This window comes from Bubalus kerabau, chromosome 10 (assembly GCF_029407905.1).
Source record: "Bubalus kerabau isolate K-KA32 ecotype Philippines breed swamp buffalo chromosome 10, PCC_UOA_SB_1v2, whole genome shotgun sequence".
Classification (NCBI taxonomy): Eukaryota; Metazoa; Chordata; class Mammalia; order Artiodactyla; family Bovidae; genus Bubalus; species Bubalus kerabau.
In genome coordinates, this window is record NC_073633.1 from 31,853,595 (window position 1) to 31,877,513 (window position 23,919).

A 23,919-nucleotide genomic window follows, 5' to 3' on the forward strand; every position below is an offset into this window, starting at 1 on the left:
CCACAACCCCTGCATTGAAAGGCAAAATCTCAACCACTGGACCACCAGGGAAGTCCCAGGGCAGGATCATTTTGGATAAGAGAAAGTCCACAGCTTTTGACAGAATATAAGGAAAGCAAAAAAAGTAAAGAAAGATTTTTCAGTTTGTTAATCTCTTTATTTTCATCCAGTTTTCACTACGACACAACCAATTAGATAAATATTAAGGATGTGTGACTTTTAAAAATACTTCAAAAGAACTATGATTAATACAGGCCTTTTTAAGCTGCAGTCCACTTTATCGCTATTTCTAGCCCTCGGTCTTTAATAACTAATACAAATACAACTTAAAAAATAAATCAACATTATGATTGCCATAATTACTAATGTGACTAGATATTTAAATGAAGGTAAAGATCTAATTCTGTTTGATTCTATCTGTAGATATCAGAGATAGAACCCTTCATAAATCCTGGATGTCACAGTTTAAGAAGAACATGGGCAAAGATCAGTGAATTTGGAAAGGGGCTTAGAAGTATCTAAAAGAAGTAACAGTGGAAGGAATTAGAATTTTAAATTGGAGTAAAAAGAACAAAAGAACCTCAGAACAAAGGAAGGATGATTGTTTAACAGAGCAATTGCATTTGTCTCATTTAATCCCCCCAATATAGAATTTAAAATAATAGTTTTTAATAGAAGTTATCCCCACTCCAGTACTCTTGCCTGGAAAATCCCATGGACGGAGGAGCCTGGTGGGCTGCAATCCATGGGGCCGCTAAGAGTCGGACACGACTGAGCGACTTCGTTTCACTTTTCACTTTGATGCATTGGAGAAGGAAATGGCAACCCACTCCAGTATTCTTGCCTGGAGAATCCCAGGGACAGGGGAGCCTGGTGGGCTGCTGTCTCTGGGGTTGCACAGAGTCGGACACGACTGAAGCAACTTAGCAGCAGCAGCAGCATAGGGAGGTACAGGCTTTCCTGGTAGCCCAGCTAGTAAAGAATCCACCTGCAATGTAGGAGACCCTGGTTTGATTCCTGGGTTGGGAAGATTCCCTGGAGAAAGGATAGGCTACCCAGTCCAGTATTCTCAGGCTTCCTTGGTGGCTCAGCTGGTAAAGAATCCGCCTGCAATGCGGAAGATCTGGGTTAGATCCCTGGGTTGGGAAGATCCCCTGGAGGAGGGCATGGCAAACCACTCCAGTATTTTTGCCTGGAGAATCCCATGGACAGAGAAGCCTGGTGGGCTACAGTCCATGGGGTCAGAAAGAGTCGGACATGACTGAGCCACTAAGCACAGCACATAGGGAGACACATTGTAATTAAATGTGGAGAATATCTTCCAAAAGGATTCCTAGCCAGTGATGAATAAGCTGTTTCAGAAGACTACTTTCTATCATGGATTTCACCAGATAAAGGCTGAGAAAGTGGTAGAGCAGGTTTAAACATCAGATGCAAATTTCTCTTACAACTGAAATTTGGTTATATGCATTTAAAATGTATCAAAAAAAGAAAAGAGGAATAATGTGAAATATTAAGTTTAATGAGAACTTGAGCTTTTCACGTTAACGTTGATAAAAAGGAATGGTATACTCTAATGGTCATTAGTTGACAGCAGACAACGGGGGCAAAAAGGGAATTCTGGACTGCAGCTTGGTCAGCAAAGTCCTGGAGTTATATACTGGGACTACAAATAGTCTAATCCTATTAACTGAAGAAATTGGCATTTTTTTACAATGCCAATTTCTCACACACACACTGAAAAAATGTGTGTGGAACTCTTTCACTCTTTGAGCCTGAAATTGAGTGGCTTCTTGGTTTGGCCAAAGATAGTTCTGCAAGGTGGGTGTAAGTGCTCAAGGGACTTCAGGGCTGGACAAGGAAAAAGATATGGCCTCAAGGTGGCAGTGGTACACATAATTGTGTCTGCTGACACTGCTTTTACAGATCAGCTTGCAGGAAATCCCTCAGAGCAGGAGACCTTCCAGAGGCTTATAGACTTGGGGGCCACTAAGAAGGGAAGGACAGCTAAGGAACTCCTAGGAGAAAGAGGGAGAACAGAGAGAAGGCTTACTTGTCTACGTGATGTCAGCCTGGTGAGGGTGAGGACTCTGTGCCAAAGACTTCTGAAAGGCAGTAATTTGGAACATTTACCCGTGGCCAGCAGGTGTTGGGCACAGTCTTCCGGAATGTGCAAAGTAGGTAGGCTCTAAATGGCTAAAAACCTGCACATCTGGGCCACGAATGAAACTGCTGGATGAGTAACAATTTTGTCCTGTGTGAGTCTTTGAGCTAGTAAAATACAGTTTGCTGTGAAGAAGTAAATAACCTCTGGGCCAATAAGTGGAAGCCATCTTTGGCTCCTTTATATGACAAATGGTCTTTGAAATCGGTGGTTTGTAATGGCTTTTCACTCTGTTTCCTCCATTTACCCAGATTTCAGCATTCATGCTTTCTCTAAAGCTCCCATTGTGTCACCATAAGGTAGAGATTACTTAATTCAGTTTGTATTAAATGGTTTCACTTTTGAAAGAGATTTTATTTTATTTTTATTATCAGGAAGTAATACCTACTTATTTTAAGAAAAAAATGAATAAAACAGAAATATATAAGAAGTTTAAATTATCCACAATTCCATTTCTGGGGCCATTTCTAATTTACATTTCTAATCTTCTCTCTTCTGGTGGTGGTTTAGTCACTAAATCGTATCTGACTCTTGTGACCCCATGGATTGTAGCCAGCAGGCTCCTCTGTCCATGGGATTTTCCAGCCAAGAATACCGGAGTGAGTTGCTATTTCCTTCTCCAGGGGATCTTTCTGACTCAGGGATTGAACCTGGGTCTCCTGCATCGTAGGGGGATTCTTTACCAATTGAGCCACCTGGGAAGTCCAGTCTTCTCTCTTCCACATATTTCCTATGTTAGGTACATATGCAACTTTTTCAAAATTGGATTATAGTACAGGCAGTTGGTAAATTTTTAAAACATTTTAAAATTGAGTAGAATGTTGGTTTCAGGTGTACAGCAACATGAATCAGTTATATATATACACATATATCCACTATTTTTTAGATTCTTTTCTCATATAGGTTAATGCAGAATATTGAGTAGATTTCCCTGTGCTATATGCTGTGCTGTGCTCAGCTGTTTCAGTCGTGTCCAATTCTGAGGCCCTATGGACTGTAACCCACCAGGCTCCTTTGTCCATGGGATTTTCCAGGCAAGGATACTGGAGTAGGTTGCCATGCTCTCCTCCAGGGGATCTTCCTGACCCAGGGATCAAACCCGCATCTCCTGTGTTTCCTGCATTTCAGGCAGATTCTTTACTGCTGAACCATTGGAGAAGCCCCTTATGCTATATAGTAGATCTTTATTATCTATTTTGTATAGAGTAGTGCATATATCGGAGAGGGCAATGGCAACCCACTCCAGTACTCTTGCCTGGAAACTCCCATGGAGGATGGAGGAGCCTGGTAGGCTGCAGTCCAAGGGGCCGCGAAGAGTTGGACATGACTGAGCGACTTCACTTTCACTTTCATGCATTGGAGAGGGAAATAGCAACCCACTCCAGTGTTCTTGCCTGGAGAATCCCAGGGACGGGGGAGCCTGGTGGACTGCCGTCTATGGAGTCACACAGATTTGGACATGACTGAAGCGACTTAGCAGCAGCAGCAGCAGTGCATATATGTTAATGTTATGTTACAAGTCTTCCCCATAAAAGTACATATCCTTCAAGCATGATTTTTAATGGGTGCATGATATTTCATTTTAATCAATGTAGTTAAACTATCTTCCTCTTTGGGAACACTTATAACATTATATAATCTGGTAATTTTTAAAATTTTTATTTCTTTAAAAAATTTGGGGGAATTGATCCTATATTTGCATATTTTTAAGATGTTATCCACGTTTGCCTATTTTAACTTTGTAGGAGGCCAAGTGGTCGTAGGTTAGAGATCACTGGAAGGCAGTAGAGTGGAGCTAAGGAGCAGCCTCTAAGAGAGGCCCAAGCCTCTGAAGCGGGACATGTGGTGTTCCTGAGGTTCAGGTTTCTCAGTGCCAGCACCTGGAACTTCAGAGGCAGCTCCTCCAGTAGCCTCTCCAGCTTCACTGAACTTGGTGCATAGCACATCCAGGTCCCCCAGCTCCAACACTTGAGGCCTGGGCATCACAAATAGACATAGACCTTCTGTACCTTCATGATCAGACCAGAAGTGCAACTGCTCCAGGAGTGGAAGCTATTGGAGGAATCTCTAGATTAATGGCTAGAGAAGATGGAGGGGATGCAGCCTCTCAAAGTGAGGTGACACAGGGTGGACAGTGTCATCTGGATGCAGCAACATATGTGAAGGTTGCAATGTGAGATTCTCCAAGAACAAGAAGGGGTCTCTATAAACTCACTGCAAACTTCTGCCCAGACCTCCAAACAGTGCTATGATGCTAAGGAGACCTCAGTCCCTCCAGGTTCTTGTTGGGTAAGTTGGAATTATTGTTACCACTCAGCCAGAGCTCCTGGAGTTGAGGGAGAAAGGAGAGGACCCCAGAGTTTGTTGTGGGACAGATCTAGCACCCTCAGGTGGAGCTGAGCTGGTGCACTGGAAGCCTTCTGGGCCCAGTTTATTCTTTGACAGAGTGAGCCTCTGAAGCTGGGGCAGGGCATTCAGGAGCCTGGAAGGAAGTGACTGCAAGCCATTGGCATAAAGGCTGAGGTGTTTCAGGGAGCAATAGCTCAAGAAATTCCTGTCCTTTACAATTTGAATTTGGTTCTTCCCAAGGTCAAGTATACAAAGCTGGAAGCAGTAGAAATAAGTGGTAATCGCACATCGCTCATCCCAGCCCAAGAAAGATAGACAGGTGACCAGACTGGTGCCCTGAGAGACCAGATATCAGTTACCACAGTGAAGACACCGTCCTGAGAGGGATTTAGGTTTTTCAGTAACTCATGACTTTGGGCAAAGGAGGATTTGGTATTGAAAGAAATAGACTTTTCCTCCTTCCCTTCGGTTGCCCATGAAGACAACATGTCTGGGTGATCACAAAAGGGCTGACTCTGGAAGCACTAAACTACCTTTCCTCGAGCAACACAGTTGTATGTGTCTCAGACTTCAATGAAAAGTTCAGAGGAGGCATGAGGAGAAGGGCCTGGGGATATTCATCCAGGTAACTTGACCTTGCAAAACCAACAGCCTCATATGTCACCCAACATACTTCATGCTGAGTGTTTCTGTCTCCATGGCTATTCCTTGCATTTTAGAAAGACTGTTTCTTGAGCTCACCCCCATAATCCTCTAAATGTCAAGTTGCATGCCCTTTTTTTCTTGGATTTCCCTCTTTCCTAGTACCTAGGAGATTTCAGAGCCTGGGATAGATCTCAGACTAGGAACACACAGTGACCTTGGAATAGAGATCCAAGGAATACAGAAGAGTTCTGGGCTGTGGAATGTCCTTTTGTCTTTAGGAAATCAGCTTTGTTGGCATCACTTAGATTGTCCACAAATGATGGTTCCTCATTTGGCCAGTTAAATGTTGCTAGTTTTAACCCAAATGTTCCCCTTAAGCTCTGCCCATCCCCTGCCTAACTTGAGGCTTCTGGCCTCCCCTGGAGAAGTCCAGGATCTCTATGTAGGAGAGAGTCTCCATTTTTGCTTTCATCCTTGTTTGTTTTCACTACTTGCTCTTCCACACTGTACACAAAGCTTACCTGGCACTGGAGCAGTTTTTTACCTTTGAACAGAGGAAATGAAGATCAGTGGAGAAAGAGTTGACATTTCTGAGGAAGGATTTTTTCTCATCTTCTTTTCTATTTTTGGGGCCTCATTGGATCTTTGTTATGGTGCGTGTGCTAGTTGTAGAGTGCGGGCTTTTCTATTTGGTTGTGCGGGCTTCTCTAGTTGTGGTGTGTGGGCTTCTCTAGGGCTTCTCTAGTTGTAGTGTGCGGGCTTCTCTAGTTGAGCTGACCAGGGATCGAACTTGCATCCCCTGCCTTGGAAGGTGGATTCATAACCACTGGACCACCAGGGAAGTCCCTCTTTCTCATCTTCATTTCCTCTGTGATCTTTTCTTCCTCTCATCCATAAGTGTGACACCCTTTTCAACTGAAGGTGGGAAGTTGTCAGGGCAAAGAGTAGAGTGCTTTGTTAACCTCTTTGTTAACTTCTCCAACTTACAAGGTTTTCTTTCTCTTTTCCCTCTTAATAGCTTTTTCTATTTCATGATTTCTCTTTGCCAATCTGGTTTGGGGGTTTCAGTTCTCACTACTTTTGTGTCATACCTCCTGATGTTTGAAATAATGAGATGCTTCTCTGTTTTCCAGGAGAGTTTATGTTCTTATCGTATCCACTATCTTTACCATTTCTATCTCTTTCCATTTAGTCCTTCCACTAGTCTTAATATTGAGTCCCTTTGTATTAGGAAGATTAAAGATGGGCCCATGATTTTTCTGGAGAGAACTTGACCATCAAACTATAGATTGGGAGTGTAGAGGAGGAAGGAAGAAGAAATAGAATGGTAGATTTCTACCTGAATGGTATTATCTTCTTATCCAGAGGATATAGGCTATTGAGATACTTCTGTGAGGAAGTCATGAAATCAGAACCAGGGTTGGGTTTTGGTAACTTAAGGTCCCAAAGAGAAGGCTCCCTCGATTCATATCATGCTTGACTTGACTGAAATTCTTTTGGGATTTTTTTTTTTGCCTGTTTTTGGAGTAACAATTTCATAAATTTGAATATGGATATCTTGAAATATTTCTTTTACCACTTGTATCAATAATTCATTTTTTTTTCCAAGTACTGTATGAGGTGATTTTGTTTGTTGAGGGTCAGGGAAACAAAAGTTTATTTTTTCCACATACATTCATGACTTTTTACTGCTCTACAACCCTTGCACAGTATAACATTATAATTTGTATATGACATTTTTTCAAGGCCAAACTGTATCCCAAAGACAGAGCAAAAGAGAGAGATGGAGGGAGAAAGAGCACTAGGAATAACAGTAAGAAGATAGTGTTCTTTTTGTTTGTCTGTTTCTTAGTACTTAAGCTTTCAAAGGACCACAGAAAGGTGATGTTTAAAAATAACTGTGTTGGGAGAATGGCATTGAAATATGTATAATATCATATATGAAACGAGTCGCCAGTCCAGGTTTGATGCACGATACTGGATGCTTGGGGTGGGGCACTGGGACGACCCAGAGGGATGGTATGGGGAGGGATGAGGGAGGAGGGTTCAGGATGGGGAACACATGTATACCTGTGGCAGATTCATTTTGATATATGGCAAAACCAATACAATATTGTAAAGTTAAATAAAATTAAAAAAATAAAAATAACTGTGATGGTTAGTGGTTTCCTCAGGGGAAATAAAAAGAAAAAGTCAGTATTTTTTTTTTTACCTTTAATTTGAGTCATCATATTTATTAGCTGCCTTTAAACCCTTGTTAAGTTGACCAAACATTGACTCTCCTTCAATGCTGCTAACTCCTTTGCAAAGTTAAATTTATTTATAAAATCATACATTATTAATGTTCCAAATTCCAGGAAAAATAAGGGCATGTAGGATGTGGGAAAATAATATTGCAAGAAAAAAGAAAGTGAATTTATGAGTTTAACAAGTTTTGCATGTGCAAATTCACCACTACAGGGCTTGTTGTTGTTGACTACTTTGAAAAGAATAATAATTAACATTTTGAGCCACTTGTTTTGTGTCAGGCACAATCTTAAGTTCTTTACATATATTAATGAATAAATGAAGCCAATCAAAATAGCATATTATACATGATATTATAGAATTGATGTCACTTTGTTGTTCAGTCACTCTGTTGTGTCCAGCTCTTTGTGACCCCCATGGACTGCAGCATGCCAGGCTTCACTGTCCTTCACTATTTCTTGGAGTTTGCTCAAACTCATGTCCATTGAGTCAGTGATGTGATGCCATCCAGGCATCTTGTCCTCTGTTGCCTGCTTCTCCCCCTGCCTTCAATCTTTCCCAGCATCAGAGTCTTCTCCAATGAGTTGGCTCTCTCCATCAGGTGGCCAAAGTATTGGAGCTTCAGCTTCAGCATCAGTGTTTCCAATGAATACTCAGGATTGATTTCCTTTAGGATTGACTGGTTTGATCTTGCTGTCACTTAATTTTATGAAACTCTTCCATTAGAAAAGCTCTTTAACATTTACAAAACACTTTGACACAATGACTGCAAGCTTTTGCAAATTATTTGACCTTTCTTTTTTATTTTTTAATCTATAAAATTGAGCTAATGAGAATACTTTCATTATGTTTGGGGTTATAAGAAGAGGTCATTGAAAACCAGTGGCTGCAGAAACATATTAACTTATTAATATTATTTTAATGTTAACTTGGTTAACACATTAACCAGGGCAGGGTGGAAATATTTCCTGCCTCAATTACTTCTTCTTGAACCCATTTCTTACTTGATTTCAGGAAATTTAAGTCATATAGCCTGGAAAAAGGCATAGAGTTAGAAAGCATCTCAATGGACTAGAGAAGCAAGAGATTATATGGCAGAGTTGTGATAAGTAAGAATGAGTTAGGAGCTTGAGCACGCCTTACATCAAAAACAAATAGTTTTCTTACCTGGAATGTCCATTTCAAAACTCACAAATGCATTCCTATGTTTTGAACTGAGTCATCATCTCTTTCCCAGGAATAAAACAGGGAAAATTGTTACATAAACAAAATATTCTTACATCCTGGATTTTCTGGGGCGGTTTTTTTGAGGTTAAGTAATGAGTCCTAAATTAGGTTTGCAATGTATCTCCATGGCAAATCTTTATAAAGATTTTATTAAGGTACTATTTTTTACAATAAAATAATGAAAATAATATTCAAGAAAAGGATTAGTAGTGAATGGAACAGGAGTCTGATTCCCTGAGTACTAATTCTGTAAGCAGTCATTATTATTTAGTGGTAACATATATTTTTCTCTTAATCTATGTTCTGAAAATGCCTTTATATCCTTCACAAGTCAGATACAAGGGCCATGGAAGAACAATTTTCCTTCTGGAGAATAGTCACTTTACTACGTAAAAACTTAGAATCCATGACACATATTTGAATGGAATATTATAGTTTCTAAAAATAATTATAAAGACTCATTATAATATGGAACAAATTTGACATTATATCAAATGAAGCATATATACAAATGAAAATAGCTTTATTGCAGGGATTGAATTTTGGATTCTTTTCTTTAAAGTTGTCCCTCAATGTTATTTTAACACTGTTTTAGTAACAAATAACCTTGAACTGTCACTCATTTCTTTGATCTTAAGTGGTATATTCCCAAGACCATTTCTCTCTCCAGTTTCTAGGTGGAGATGTTCTGTTACCTAAAACCCCATTAGAGGAACAATCAAATTTTTGGTGACACTTTGATGAAAATATTAGTATTCAGAATACTGCATTTCTGAATACTTTGATTGATGCTGCTATGTAGACATTAGAACCTGCCCTTTAAGGCTTCAGAAAGGGGTAATATGTAAAGGAAACAACGTGTGTCTGGATGTCATTAGGCTAGCATTGACCATGACTGTTCAACAGAATGAAAAAAAAAATTTTTTTTTTAAATTTGTACTGGCATATATTGCTAGTGGTAAGGAAACCATCTGCCAATGCAGGAGATGTAAGAGATGTGGGTTTAGTCCCTGGCTTGGGAAGAACCGCAGGAGGAGGGCATTGGCAGCCCACTCCAGTATTCTTGCCTGGAGAATCCCAAGGACAGAGGAATCTGGTGGGCTACAGTCCATAGGGTCGCAGAGTCTGACACGACTGAAGTGACTTAGCACACGTGCACACACAGCTGATTAACAATGTTGTGATAGTTTTAGGTGGACAGAGAAAGGACACAGCCATATGTATACATGTATCTGTTCTCCCCTAAACACCCCTCCCATTCAGGCTGCCACATAACATTGAGCAGAGTTCCACGTGTTATACAGAGGGTCTTTGTTGGTTATCCATTTTAGATAAAGTAGCATATATAGGTGACTGTAAGTTCTCTACAGAAATTTTGGATAATTGCTTTTAAGGGTTTATTTACTAAGAATTATCATGTCACAAAGATAATAAAGTCAAATATGATAAGATCTACAACTGGAAAATAATATATTAATGATTCCTTTTTTACTTTACCACTAGCCAACTAAACAAGCAAAATGACATAATTACAATTTTATTGATCCCAGAACTATTAACCTAAATTATCAAATAGAAGATAGGAATTTTGACCACAGGTTGAGTCATTAACTATTCAAAAAACACCTAAGTGTGGTGTACATTTCTTATTTAACATACAGGCTAAATGCCAAGGAGGAACCCAACACTACCATTTATCTATAAAATCTCAGCATTTTATGGTGATAAGTGGCCTCATAAATGTTTTATTTCACAGGCTAAGTTAATATCACTAGACCCATATTTGAAGCTTAGATAACAATATAATTCTGGTTGTTTTATGTTAGACTATACTGACCTGACAATGGATGGATCATCTAATATGTCTTACATTATGTTGAAACTCCCAAGAAGTTTCCTCAAGGCTGCTTTTATCTCCTTATTCCGGAAGCTATAGATAAAGGGATTGAAGAGTGGGGTCACCATAGCATAGAACAAAGTTGCGACTTTCTGCATCCCAGCAGAATGTCCAAGTCCTGGGCTCACATACATGACCATGAGAGAGCCATAGAACAGGGATACCACAGCCAAATGAGACCCACAGGTGGAGAAGGCTTTCTGTCTCCCAGTAGCTGAAGGCATATGCAACACAGCTGTTAGGACAAGAGTATAGGACCCAAGGATGAAGAGGAAGTTACCAAAGATAACTATTGAGCTTAGACTGTAGCAAAGCAATTGGGTTTTGGGGGCAGAGACACATGCCAATGCAAACAGTGGCCCTGGGTCACACACAACATGGTCAATGATGTTTGGTCCACAGAAGGGCATCCGAGAAATGAGAACAATGGGGATCAGAAACCACAGAAATCCACAGACCCAGCAGATAAGGACCAGTTTGATACAGAGATGCCCATTCATGATATTAGGGTAGTGCAAGGGACGGCAGATAGCAAGGTACCGATCAAAAGCCATGACAGCCAAAAGTAAGCACTCAGTCGTTCCCAAGGAAAAAAAGAAATAAAATTGTAGGAAACATCCAACAAAGGAGATGGTCTTTTTATCTGAGAGGAAGTTGACCAACATCTTGGGGACTGTAGAAGAGACATACCAGATCTCTAGGAAGGAGAAATTCCCCAGGAATATGTACATGGGGATGTGGAGTCGCTGGTCACACCATAAAGCACAAATAATGGCCCCATTCCCGGTTATGGTCAGAGCGTATATTGTAAGGAAGAGTGAGAAGAGGAGGCTCTGAATCTTCCACTCATAAGAAAAACCTAGGAGCATAAATTCTCTTACGAAAGCAAAGCTGGAATCTGGCTCAGAGATGTTCATTGGATCAGTAACCTGCAAGTTCAAAAGAGATGTATTTATCATTTAGAATTAGTTTCAAATGTGTTCTTATTTGAGAATGAGGAGAAGGTATTTTTCCAAAATTCATGTTAGGAAGAGAATATAGTTTGCTTGTTCTTGGCTATATACTCTGAGTTCTAGGCATAGTAGGTAACTGGTGGCACAGAAACAAACTTTTGCCTGCTTCTGAATCTCTCCCTTACTTTGATAGAACTAGAGAATTTTAAACATATTTTGTAAGCTTGTTATTTTGGGGACAGAGATGATCTATGACAGTTTCTGTATAGCATGTAACACAAAGTTAACACCATAAATATACTAGTTTTTTTTTTTTTTTTTTTTTTTTTTACTAAACCCATCTTATGGTGAAATACTCAGCAGAGAAGATTTTACAATTTACATCTCAGTTGAATATATTCCTTATCATATCACTAAAATGTGAAAAATAAATGGACATATTTTACAGTACTTTGGCAGTGACCATTTTAAGGGCAATACCTCTGTTTTTCTGCAACATAAAAATATAAGAGCATAATGTTACTCACGGACATTGGCTTTTGTAATGTTACAGTGATTCTCTAGAAATCAGTGGCTTTCAGTTTGCACTTAGTCTTTTACTTAAAATTTTGTAGAAAAAAGCATCTAGGTATGGGACTATATTTTGTAGTATTTTTTTTTCTGGGATTTTTGGGATTGATTTTACATATAAGCTGGTTTAAAGTAAAACATTTCCAGGATTCAAGAGAAGGCAAATGCTTTCTTTTGTTGTAAGCAAATTTCTTTTTACTCTATATTCTCATGGAAAGGATGCCAGATATCTGAGTTTCTTAAAATTTTTTTTTTGTGGCAATATGCAGGCATATGATTCCTAAAAGTTATGAAGGCTTATATTTTCAGCACAAACACAAACTTTTCAAAAGTAATTTTCTTCCACTTATTTTCCACATCAGTGTTCTGAGAAGTCTTTCATAATGATTTGGTAGAAGTGTGTGCATCTTTTAGTAATCTAAATCCTTTTAAAATCACTCCAAGTCAAGAGCATTAGGAAATCATAAGGAGATGGGGATAAAAGGGAATTGGCGTAATGGTGTCAAGACTCTCTGCTATGCTCGAAAGAAAGACCTGTGGTTTTAATGTTGACCAGATCTCTAAGACCTGTTTAAAAAATCATATCCTTCTGTCTCTAGCCGGATAAAGAGTTTATTGCTTCACAAAATTAAGATTTCACTTTCTTTATCACAGGTTCTCCTGAGACGTGGCCTCTGTAGCTTTAGGGAAGTTCTCTTCCAAGCCAAAGTTTCTTTATAAAGTTAAATTAGTGCACATTCTCTGAGGGATCAGTAAAGAGAAGTAGCAACTTCTCTGAGGGCCCATTATTTACAAATAACTTGCCCATCTGAAATATAGATTCCAAAAGTCTCCAGAAAACACAGTTTGTGGAACAAAAAAGACACACCATGTCAGCCAAAGTTCTGATAGGAATATTTCAAATATCATTGTGCATATTTCAGAGAATAGAGAGGGGATGTTCAGAGACCCCAGTAAGGCAAATGTTGAGATATAGAAACTGTAGGACACTGATGATAAAAATTTGGAGAATTTGGAAGTATCATTTAGAAGGGCAGTATGGTAGAAGTCTTTAGATTTGAGAGAAAAGAGTGAGAAATATCAATATTTAAGCTTATTAACTAAAATACTTCAGAGGAACGTGTGACTTCCCAATTAACATATAAAAGCAAACTCTTTACACTGAAAGACTAAAGAGGAAAAAGATTACTTAGGTGTTATTACCTCTTGGTGATACTAAATCAGATTAGATCAGATCAGTCGCTCAGTTGTGTCCGACTCTTTGCGACCCCATGAATCGCAGCACTCCAGGCCTCCCTGTCCATCACCAACTCCTGGAGTTCACCCAGACTCACGTCCATTGAGTCAGTGATGCCATCTGGCCATCTCATCCTCTGTTGTCCCCTTCTCCTCTTGCCCCCAATCCCTCCCAGCATCAGAGTCTTTTCCAATGAGTCAACTCTTCGCATGAGGTGGCCAAATACTGGAGTTTCAGCTTTAGCATCATTCCCTCCAAAGAAATTCCAGGGCTGATCTCCTTCAGAATGGACTGGTTGGATCTCCTTGCAGTCCAAGGGACTCTCAAGAGTCTTCTCCAACACCACAGTTCAGAAGCATCAATTCTTTGGCGCTCAGCCTTCTTCACAGTCCAACTCTCACATCCATACATGACCACAGGAAAAACCATAGCCTTGACTAGACGAAACTTTGTTGGCAAAGTAATGCCTCTGCTTTTGAATATGCTATCTAGGTTGGTCATAACTTTCCTTCCAAGGAGTAAGCGTCTTTTAATTTCATGGCTGCAGTCACCATCTGTAGTGATTTTGGAGCCCAGAAAAATAAAGTCTGACACTGTTTCCCCTGTTTCCCCATCTATTTCCCATGAAGTGATGGGACTGGAACCGTATTGGCTTCCCTGGTGGCTCAGTAGTAAAGAATCCACCTGCCAATGCAGGCGACACAGATTTGATCCCTGGGTCAGGAAGATCCCTTGGAGAAGGAAACCCACTCCAGTATTGTTGTCTGGGAAATCCCACAGACAGAGGAGCCTGGCAGGCTACAGTAGGACACGACTTAGTGACTAAACAACAACCACAATTATTTGTAAAATCAACACCTGGGGCACTAAAGTAAAAAAAGACAACACCAAGGTGCCTGACAATATTACATTATATTCGCAGATGGGAAAGAAATTCAGAGGGAAGGAGAGATGTATGTTGGTTACAACTCATTATGAGAGACTTCGTAGGAAGCTCATTGAAGAAATGGCTTGAGATCACATATAAGTGATAACACACAGTATTTCTCTGTATGACTTACTTCATTACATATAATACATTTCAATTCATCCATGTTGTTGCAGAATTTAATTATTTCATTGACTAATATTCCATTGTGTATATACTTATATCTATGTTACATCTTCTTTATCCATTCATATATTGATGCATACTTAAATTTTTCTGTATCTTGGCCACTAAAATAATTGTGCAATGAACATCAGGATGCATGTATCTTTTCTATTAAAGAGGGGTTATCAAGGAACATAAAGGCTGATGGATATGTTCACTATCTTGATTGTGATGATGTTCATTATTGAACACATATGTCAGATTTTATCAAATTGCACACTTTAAGTATGTGCTGTTTCTTATATATTAATTACACCACAATAAAATTATTTAAAAGACCTAAAAGATCAAATTAAATGTATTTTATGCTAATATCAGTGTTCTTTTGAATATATTTTAATAATTTGATATCCAGTGCATAACTATCAGGACCTGAAGTAATCATAGATAATATTGAAACAAATTAGTCAGGTGACCAACACTACCTGTCTATTTAGAAAACATTAGGCATGCATTAGAGCATGCCATCCATATCAAGGTTTTCTGTTGGTGGCCATATATCATAGTGGCCAAGATATGATTTCTCTTGGAACTGGAACTATTAATAAAACCTTAACTGTATCTGATGATTTAGATTTAGAGACTAAGATCGCAGAAGACATCTGCCTAGTACTTATATGTTAAATGAAAAATAATCTAAAACTTCGCTTATATGTGGATTTTCTTGTCTCCCTGTTTTGATTCTCAGAATATGCAAATTTTATTGCTCTTAACAAAGAAGTTCCCAAGAGATGTCCAGTGCAAATTATTTTCATGATTCTTGTTCTGTCCAAAACAGAGAATAGGAAAATTTCACTCAAGGGATTCCTTCCAGTGGTAAATATGTGTCAGGCTGAGGGAAAGTTCTTACATAGATACTGTCTCTACCCAACAATGGAGATTATCTCAAGCATATATTAGAAGAGAAGAGTAAAAAGTAATCTGGTCTTAGAGAAAATTGTGTATGGTAAGTTATCTCATATTCTCTGGGTCTCTGTTCTTTAAAAGAACTTAAAAAAATATGTCTGTTTCTGTCTCACACATGCCTGTTATGCTTGGAACTGAGTATGGCTTGTTTAACTTCTGTTAACTTTAAAGAGATCTCTTTAACTTTAAAGAGATCATTCATGGGTTTTCTCCTCGTATTCTATTCCTACTGGAATTTCTGTGGTTTCTTTAACAAACGTACATATCATAATGATGCTGTGTCTCAGAGATGTTCTCAAGTCTTCTTTGGGAGATCACAGGGCTTTGACAGCTACTTGATTTTGAACAACTTCCAGCTATCCTGGCTAAATGGCTCTTACTATTTAAGAAAATAAGTGCTTTATATCAGAGAGCGTATTGCATACTAAGACAAATTTTAGCATAGAGATAGAAGTGAAAAAAGTTATGTATCCAGTGAGAAGTGATGTAAAACTCATTTGTTATGGGATTAACAGGATTAAAATTCATAACTTGAGAAAAAAAGGAAGGCAACTTTAGGTAGAAGAAGGAACTTGGAGTATCTCCCTGTGTCCCTCAACCAGTGTTTATATCAGGCAATCTATTAAATTCTCTGAGTCCAAGTTTCTCTTTGTAATATTATAGGTGTTGAGAATCTCACAGCTTTAGGATTACTACCAAGAAAAAATTAATAGGAGGACATAGCATCCAGACTAGGATGAAAAATATGTTGCTATATTTTAATACTCAAAAAAAGTAACTCAGTTTATCTCCTTTCCCTAATTTTTCAATTTCACTAATCTCAACTGTAAAATTGAAATCTTTCAATTTTACTGCTTCCTTTTGTGAAAATCCACCCCAAGTTATGGTGGATCATGGCATCCAGTCCAACCACTTCATGGCAAATAGATGGGGAAACAGTGGAAACAGTGGCTGACTTTATTTTTCTGGGCTCCAAAATCACTGCAGATGGAGATTGCAGCCATGAAATTAAAAGATGCTTACTCCTTGGAAGGAAAGTTATGACCAACCTAGACAGCATATTACAAAGCAGAGACATTACATTTTCAACAAAGGTCTGTGTCTAGTCAAGGCTATGGTTTTTCCAGTGGTCATGTATGGATGTGAGAGTTGGACTATAATGAAAGCTGAGTGCCCAAGAATTGATGCTTTTGAACTGTGGTGTTGGAGAAGACTCTTGAGCGTCCCTTGAACTGCAAGGAGATCCAACCAGTCCATCCTAAAGGAGATCAGTCTTGGGTGTTCATTGATAAGACTGATTTTGAAGCTGAAACTCCAATACTTTGGCCACCTGATGCAAAGAGCTGACTCATTGGAAAAGACCCTGATGCTGGGAAAGATTGAGGGCAGGAGGAGAAGGGGACGACAGAGGATGAGATGGTTGTATGGCATCACCGACTCGATGGACATGGGTTTGGGTGAACTCTGGGAGTTGGTGATGGATAGGGAGGCCTGGCATGCTGCGATTCATGGGATCGCAAAGAGTCAGACTGAGCGACTGAACTGAACTGAACTGACCCTAAGTTACAGAATTCAAAAGGTGCTTTAAAAGAATATGTAACTACCTCTTGTCAGTCTTTTTAAAATATTAAATGCCTCCTGGATAAAAGCAGAATTGAAAGGTAAAAAGGTTATTAAGCTCGTGGAAAGCAAGAAGCAAGTCTGATAATTCACTTGCCTCTACATCCTATAGGGTTGCTAAGCATCTACTTATTACTTTAGAGAAAATATAAGCAGTAGGTATTTTAGGATCAAACTGGGGTCTCCTGCATGCAGGCAGATTCTTTACCAGCTGAGCACCAGGGAAGCCCACAAAGAAAGGTTATCCCATGTATTTTGGTTACAGATGTATTTTGGTTATAGAAGGTGATTGGCCATTCATTAAGATTTTTGCCAGTAAGTTTTGGAAACTGTAGAGCTTTAGGTTGCATTTTAATATATGAAGAAGGGAAATAACCAATATTTATTAAACATACACTATCAAAATTTTAATTGCTTTCTGTATATTTTCTGACTTGACTACAAGTCTATTAGACTGAGTGTTGTCTTTTTTACAGATAAGGAAATGGAAACAGAAATAAATTTAGCTCAAAGGCATAAGGTCAACAAGTAACAGGGTTCAGACTAGATCTGACTATTTTAAAAAGTCCATGGTTATTCTATGAACTATCCCAAATGTTGGACTGATATTTATTGAATAATATCTCTACTAACATTGTGAAATATTAGCAAGTTCAAAACTGATGAAAAGATATGATTTCTTATTGATAAATTGTTCCCTTGCAATGTACATATTCCCTCTTTTAGCAAATTTCTCTCTCAAACACAGTTGAAATTCTACTTTTGCTATTATTTATCTTCCATGTCTCTTATTCCAATCAGTACAAAACTAATTATTGAAAACTAGTTTTGGAAAGATTTACCCTGACAAAAGTTAAGTTCAAGGTAAAGGTCAAATTATTCAAATTTTTAAGGAGACATAGACCATTTGAATGCAGACTTCCAAAGAATAGCAAGGAGAGATAATAAAGCCTTCCTCAGTGATCAGTGCAAAGAAATAGAGGAAAACAATAGAATGGGAAAGACTAGAGATCCCTTCAAGAAAGTTAGAGGTATCAAGGGAACATTTCATTAAAAGATGGGCTCAATAAAGGACAGAAATGATGGGGACCTAACAGAAGCAGAAGATACTAAGAAAGGGTGGCAAGAATACACAGAAGAACTGTACAAAAAAGATCTTCATGATCCAGATAATCACGATGGTGTTTATCACTCACCTAGATCACTCACCTAGAGCCAGACATCCTGGAATGTGAAATCAAGTGGGCCTTAGGAATGGGCTTTAGGAAGCATCACTTTGAACAAAGCTAGTGGAGGTGATGGAATTCCAGGTGAGCTATTTCAAATCCTGGAAGATGATGCTGTGAAAGTGCTGCACTCAATATGCCAGCAAACTTGGAAAACTCAGCAGTGGCCACACGACTGGAAAAGGTCAGTTTTCATTCCAATCCCAAAGAAAGGCAATGCCAAAGAATGCTCAAACTACCCCACAATTGCACTCATCTCACATGCTAGTAAAGTAATGCTCAAAATTCTCCAAGCCAGGCTTCAGCAATATGAGAACCATGAACTTCCAGATGTTCAAGCTGGTTTTAGAAAAGGCAGAGGAACCAGAGATTAAATTGCCAGCATTCTCTGGATCATGGAAAAAACAAGAGAGTTCCAAAAAAACATCTGTTTCTGCTTTATTGACTATGCCAAAGCCTTTGACTGTGTGGATCACAAGAAACTGTGGAAAATTCTGAAAGAGATGGGAATACTAGACCACCTGACCTGCCTCTTGAGAAACCTGTATGCAGGTCAGGAAGTAACAGTTAGAACTGGACATGGAACAACAAACTGGTTCCAAATAGGAAAAGGAGTATGTCAAGGCTGTATATTGTCACCCTGCTTATTTAACTTCTATGCAGAGTACATCATGAGAAGCGCTGGGCTGGAAGAAGCACAAGCTGGAATCAAGATTTCTGGGAGAAATATTAATAACCTCAGAGATGCAGTTGACACCACCCTTATGGCAGAAAGTGAAGAAGAACTAAAAAGCCTCTTGATGAAAGTGAAAGAGGAGAGTGAAAAGAAAAGTTGGCTTAAAGCTCAACATTCAGAAAACTAAAATCATGGCATCCAGTCTCATCACTTCATGGCAAATAGATGGGGGAACAGTGGAAACAGTGGCTGACTTTTATTTTTCTGGGCTCCAAAATCACTGCAGACGGTGTTTGAAGCCATGAGATTAAAAGACGGTTACCTCTTGGATGAAAGTTTTGACCATCCTAGACAGCATATTCAAAAGCAGAGACATTACTTTTTCAACAAAGTTCCGTCTAGTCAAGGCTATGGTTTTTCCAGTGGTCATGTATGGATGTGAGAGTTGGACTATAAAGAAAGCTGAGTGCCCAAGAATCGATGCTTTTGAACTGTGGTGTTGGAGAAGACTCTTGATAGTCCTTTGGACTGCAAGGAGATCCAACCAGTCCATCCTAAAGGAGATCAGTCCTGGGTGTTCATTGGTAAGACTGATTTTGAAGCTGAAACTCCAATACTTTGGCCACCTGATGCAAAGAGCTGACTCATTGGAAAAGACCCTGATGCTGGGAAAGATTGAGGGCAGGAGGAGAAGGGGATGACAGAGGATGAGATGGTTGGATGGCATCACCAACTCGATGGACACGGATTTGGGTAGACTCTGTAGTTGGTAATGGACGGGAGGCCTGGAGTGTTGCGGTTCATGGGGTTGCAAAGAGTTGGACATGACTGAGAGGCTGAACAAACTAAGGCCTTTTGGATATATAATCAGAATATTTTTTTCCTTAGAAATTAAATAAATATAATGGAGATTATGTTTATTTGTTAGTTGTGAAACTATTGTCACATGTTCCCATTCTCACAGCAAATATGTGACTTACCTAATTCCTTTAAGAAATTCTTTCTTTCCATCCTTTATCTATGCTTCTTAATTTTCTGTATAAGGGAAGGGAAAACTACTGCTCATGATGAGGTAATGGTTTTCATTTTTGCTCACCTGCTTTCCTTGGTACCACCCTTGAGATTTCAAAGGATAAAAGAAGATGCAACATATGTACAAATGAACTTATATACAAAACAGAAATAGACCCACAGACATAGAAAACAAATTTATGGTTATAAAGGAGGAAAGTGGTGGGATGTAATAAATTATGAGTTTGGGATCAACATATATGCACTATTATATATAAATAGATAGCTAATAAAGACCTACTGTATAGCACAGGGAGCTATACTTAATATTTGTAATTACCTATAAGGGAAAGAATCTGAAAAATATGTGTGTGTGTGTATGTGCATGTGTGTGTATAACTGAATACTTGGCTGTACACCTAAAACTAACACAATGTTGTAAATTAACTATATGTCAATAAAAAAATAAAATTAAAAAAAGATAACAATAGCCTAAAAGTAAAATAAGGTCAAGAGAAATAAATAAAATGGAAAGAGAGAGATATAAGAACCTTTCCAACAGCCAGCTTGAGAGGAAATCTCAATTTACTTCAGGATGAATATAAGCAATATTATTATTCCATTTAGAGATGATCTCTAAAGTTTTAACTTCACATCAGTCGGTACTAACAAAGACGTACTTTGCTTACACATGTCTATAGCTTATTTTCACTTTAGAAAAGATACATTTAAAGATTTTACGGCAATATTTCAAAGAATCCATTGGCATAGTTGAAGGTAAATATTTTCTATTGATAAACCTGAGTTATAAAAAACCTCTTCAGAGGTCATTAAATCAGAACGTGAGTCTGGGTTGCCACCAGAGTGGAAACTTTGGTCAATCCCTTTCTCACGTAACACTCCCCTGACAATTTTTTCCTAATAGATTCAGTTTACTAAATGAATTGCATTTAATTGTGATCTTAAGTAATGGTAAATTATATGTTTGTTTTGCATTTGAATTATCATGCCATGGTATTTTTTATATGGCCTTCTGTATAGCTTCTCTCCTATAGCTTGTTCCAACATATACTTGAAAAGTGAAGTGGAAGTGTTAGTTGTTCAGGCACATCTCACTCTGTGCGACCCCGTGGACTGTAGCCTGCTAGGCTTCTCTGTCCATGGAATTCTCCAGGCAAGAATGCTGGAGTGGGTTTCCATTCCCTTCTCCAGGGGATCGTCCAGACTCAGGGATGAAACCTGGGTCTCCTGCATTGCAGGCAGATTCTTTACTCAGCCACCTGGGAAGCCCATATTTTAGAGTAATAAACTAAACACTTAGTGTATTTTATTTTTAAGGTCAACTGAGGCTTGAAGAAATCATTATGCTTATCACAGAGAAACTGTAATTTTGCGCCATGTCATTTGTTCTGGATTTCAGTATCTGTTCACCATCATCTTCCTAGGTAGACGACTTAAATTTTAGTTATTAACTTATAACAGATGTTGTTGGTCACCCATCCAGATTCTTTTCACTGGAGAAGCAGACTGAAGCTAGATTCTAGGTGGCCCAACAATCTTTTCTCAGCCTTTCATTTTGCTGTCTACCTTTCTCACTTGCTCATTGTGAAAGAACCCTCTCCGTCATTCATAAGAATCCGATCTTGGAAAGCCAGTTTTAGGCATTTTACTTCTTTTTTTGGGCACACTACCCTGAGTATTTTACCAAAATTTATCTTCCCAATTATACCTTTCACTTTCAGATGTAGATGCTAAATTTCAATGAAATTTAAATTTCAGTGAGATAAATTTTAACCAAAGTCTAGAAAATAAGTGGCCTTTCCCATCCTACTTACTGACAACCTATCTTTTTCTCTAGGTTATTTTAGAGGACATGCTGAGTAAAATGGATAAAAGAAATCTGTCTGTAGTGTCAGAATTCATGCTTCTGGGACTTTGCCAGTCATGGAATAAGCAAGCCTTACTCTTACTGATATTTTGTATGCTATATTTGATCATTGTATCTGGAAATATTGTCATCATGATCTTAATCATCACCGACCCCCGTCTGCATTCCCCCATGTACTTTTTGTTGGCCAACCTGTCCTTTGTTGATATGTGGCTTTCTTCAGTAACTACTCCTAAGATGATTACAGACTTTGTCAGAGAGAACAAGACTATTTCCTTTGGAGGCTGCATGTGCCAGATCCTCTTTGTGCATTTTGTTGGAGGGGGTGAGATGGTGCTGTTGGTGGTAATGGCCTATGATCGCTATGTGGCCATCTGCAAGCCACTCCACTATTCAACCATAATGAACCTGCAGAAGTGCACTGGGCTTGTGCTGACTTCCTGGACCATTGGCTTTGTGCATGCCGTGAGTCAAATGGCTGTGATTGTGCAATTGCCTTTCTGTGGCCCCAGGGAAATCGACAGCTTTTTCTGTGATATACCACTGGTAATCAAGCTTGCCTGCATAGATTCCTATAACTTGGGAATATTAATGAATGCAGACAGTGGGGTTCTGGCTATGACCTGCTTTATGCTGCTGCTGATATCCTACACATATATTCTTCTTACTGTTTGCCAAAGCCCTAAAGCTGGTACATCTAGGGCACTCTCTACCTGCACTGCCCACATCACAGTGGTGGTGCTCTTCTTTGGGCCCTGCATCTTTATCTATGTGTGGCCACTCAGCATCACCTGGGTGGACAAATTTCTTGCTGTGTTTTACTCTGTTATTACACCTCTCCTAAATCCAGCCATTTATACCCTGAGAAATAAAGAGATAAAAAATGCTCTGAAGAGATTCAGAGGCTACTACCTACATTCCAAGAGGAATATTAATGCCTAAAATCTCACTGGAAGCACTTCAAATTGACAACATATAGACCTTATAAATGGAGAAGGCAGTGGCACCCCACTCCAGTACTCTTGCCTGGAAAATCCCATGGACGGAGAAGCCTGGTGGGCTGCAGTCCATGGGGTCGCTAAGAGTCAGGCACGACTGAGCAACTTCACTTTCAATTCACTTTTCACTTTCATGGATTGGAGAAGGAAATGGCAACCCACTACAGTGTTCTTGCCTGCAGTATCCCAGGGACAGAGGAGCCTAGTGGGCTGCCATCTATGGGGTCGCACAGAGTTGGACATGACTGAAGCACCATAGCATCAGCAGCAGCAGCAAACCTTATAAAAGAGGTTGAAAATTCTAGGCATTCAATTTATATCTACATGTTATGTCTGTCTCCAAGTCCAGAAATAGGATTAATTTAATTTATGGAATTTCAACAACTTATTAGTCAACCAATAGAACACCATGAAATATTTATCTAAAATTTAAACACTAATAATCCCTCTTTGTGAGGGGATTATCTAATCAGTCTTCTTATGCCTTTAACTGAGCTTTAACTCTTTTAATGAGAGTTTAAACTCTCATTTGAAGTTTAACTCTGAAATGAGAAGCTTAAATTCATTCAGCCAAGTCATACCTCCATCCTGATAGATAACATCTGAATAAACTTCTCTTGAATTTTCTCCTAACTCCATTTGGAAAATCTTTCTGTAATATTCACTCTTTTCCTCAAGCTTTTCACTTAACCTCTGGTCAAGAGGCAACTGAATTATTATTTAATGGGGTTTTTTACCCAACTACTAAAGAAAAGCTATATGGGAGAGAATAGAAAGAGAATGAAATAACAGTGGTATGATACATAAGGAATGGCAGTGGAGGTTAGAATAACAATGGAGGTTATTCTGTGTTTGGCTTCCATTAACTCGATAAAAGTAAAAAACAAATATAAAGCCTAATGATTTTTTTTGATTATCTTAGTTGCAAGGACTAATATTTATGCTTTAAATTATTAACCATTTGTGTAAAACTTCTCAATTGTAAGCTCCTTAAGGGCAGGGGCTATGCCTTACCTGGTTAATTCTTGAAATTTAGTACATTAGTTAATATGTAATCAGCATTTAACAAATATATTTTAATGTAAATATACAGGCCAATTTTTCCATTCAAACACCCATAAACATTTATGGATCATGGTATATTTAAAACAC

At 38.8% G+C, this 23,919-nt stretch overlaps 2 protein-coding genes across 2 annotated transcripts; one reads left to right on the plus strand and one right to left on the minus strand.

Annotated features, from left to right (window-relative positions):
* Positions 1–10,498: 10,498 nt before the first annotated feature.
* LOC129620502 (olfactory receptor 11H12-like) lies at positions 10,499–11,467 on the minus strand. Its single transcript, XM_055536314.1, has one exon. It carries the CDS (start codon positions 11,444–11,446, stop codon positions 10,499–10,501), a length of 948 nt encoding a protein of 315 aa, XP_055392289.1. The 5' UTR covers positions 11,447–11,467.
* Positions 11,468–21,763: 10,296 nt separating this feature from the next.
* Positions 21,764–22,711, plus strand: LOC129620503 (olfactory receptor 4K14-like). Its single transcript, XM_055536315.1, has one exon. It carries the CDS (start codon positions 21,767–21,769, stop codon positions 22,709–22,711), a length of 945 nt encoding a protein of 314 aa, XP_055392290.1. The 5' UTR covers positions 21,764–21,766.
* The last annotated feature ends 1,208 nt before the right edge of the window (positions 22,712–23,919 follow it).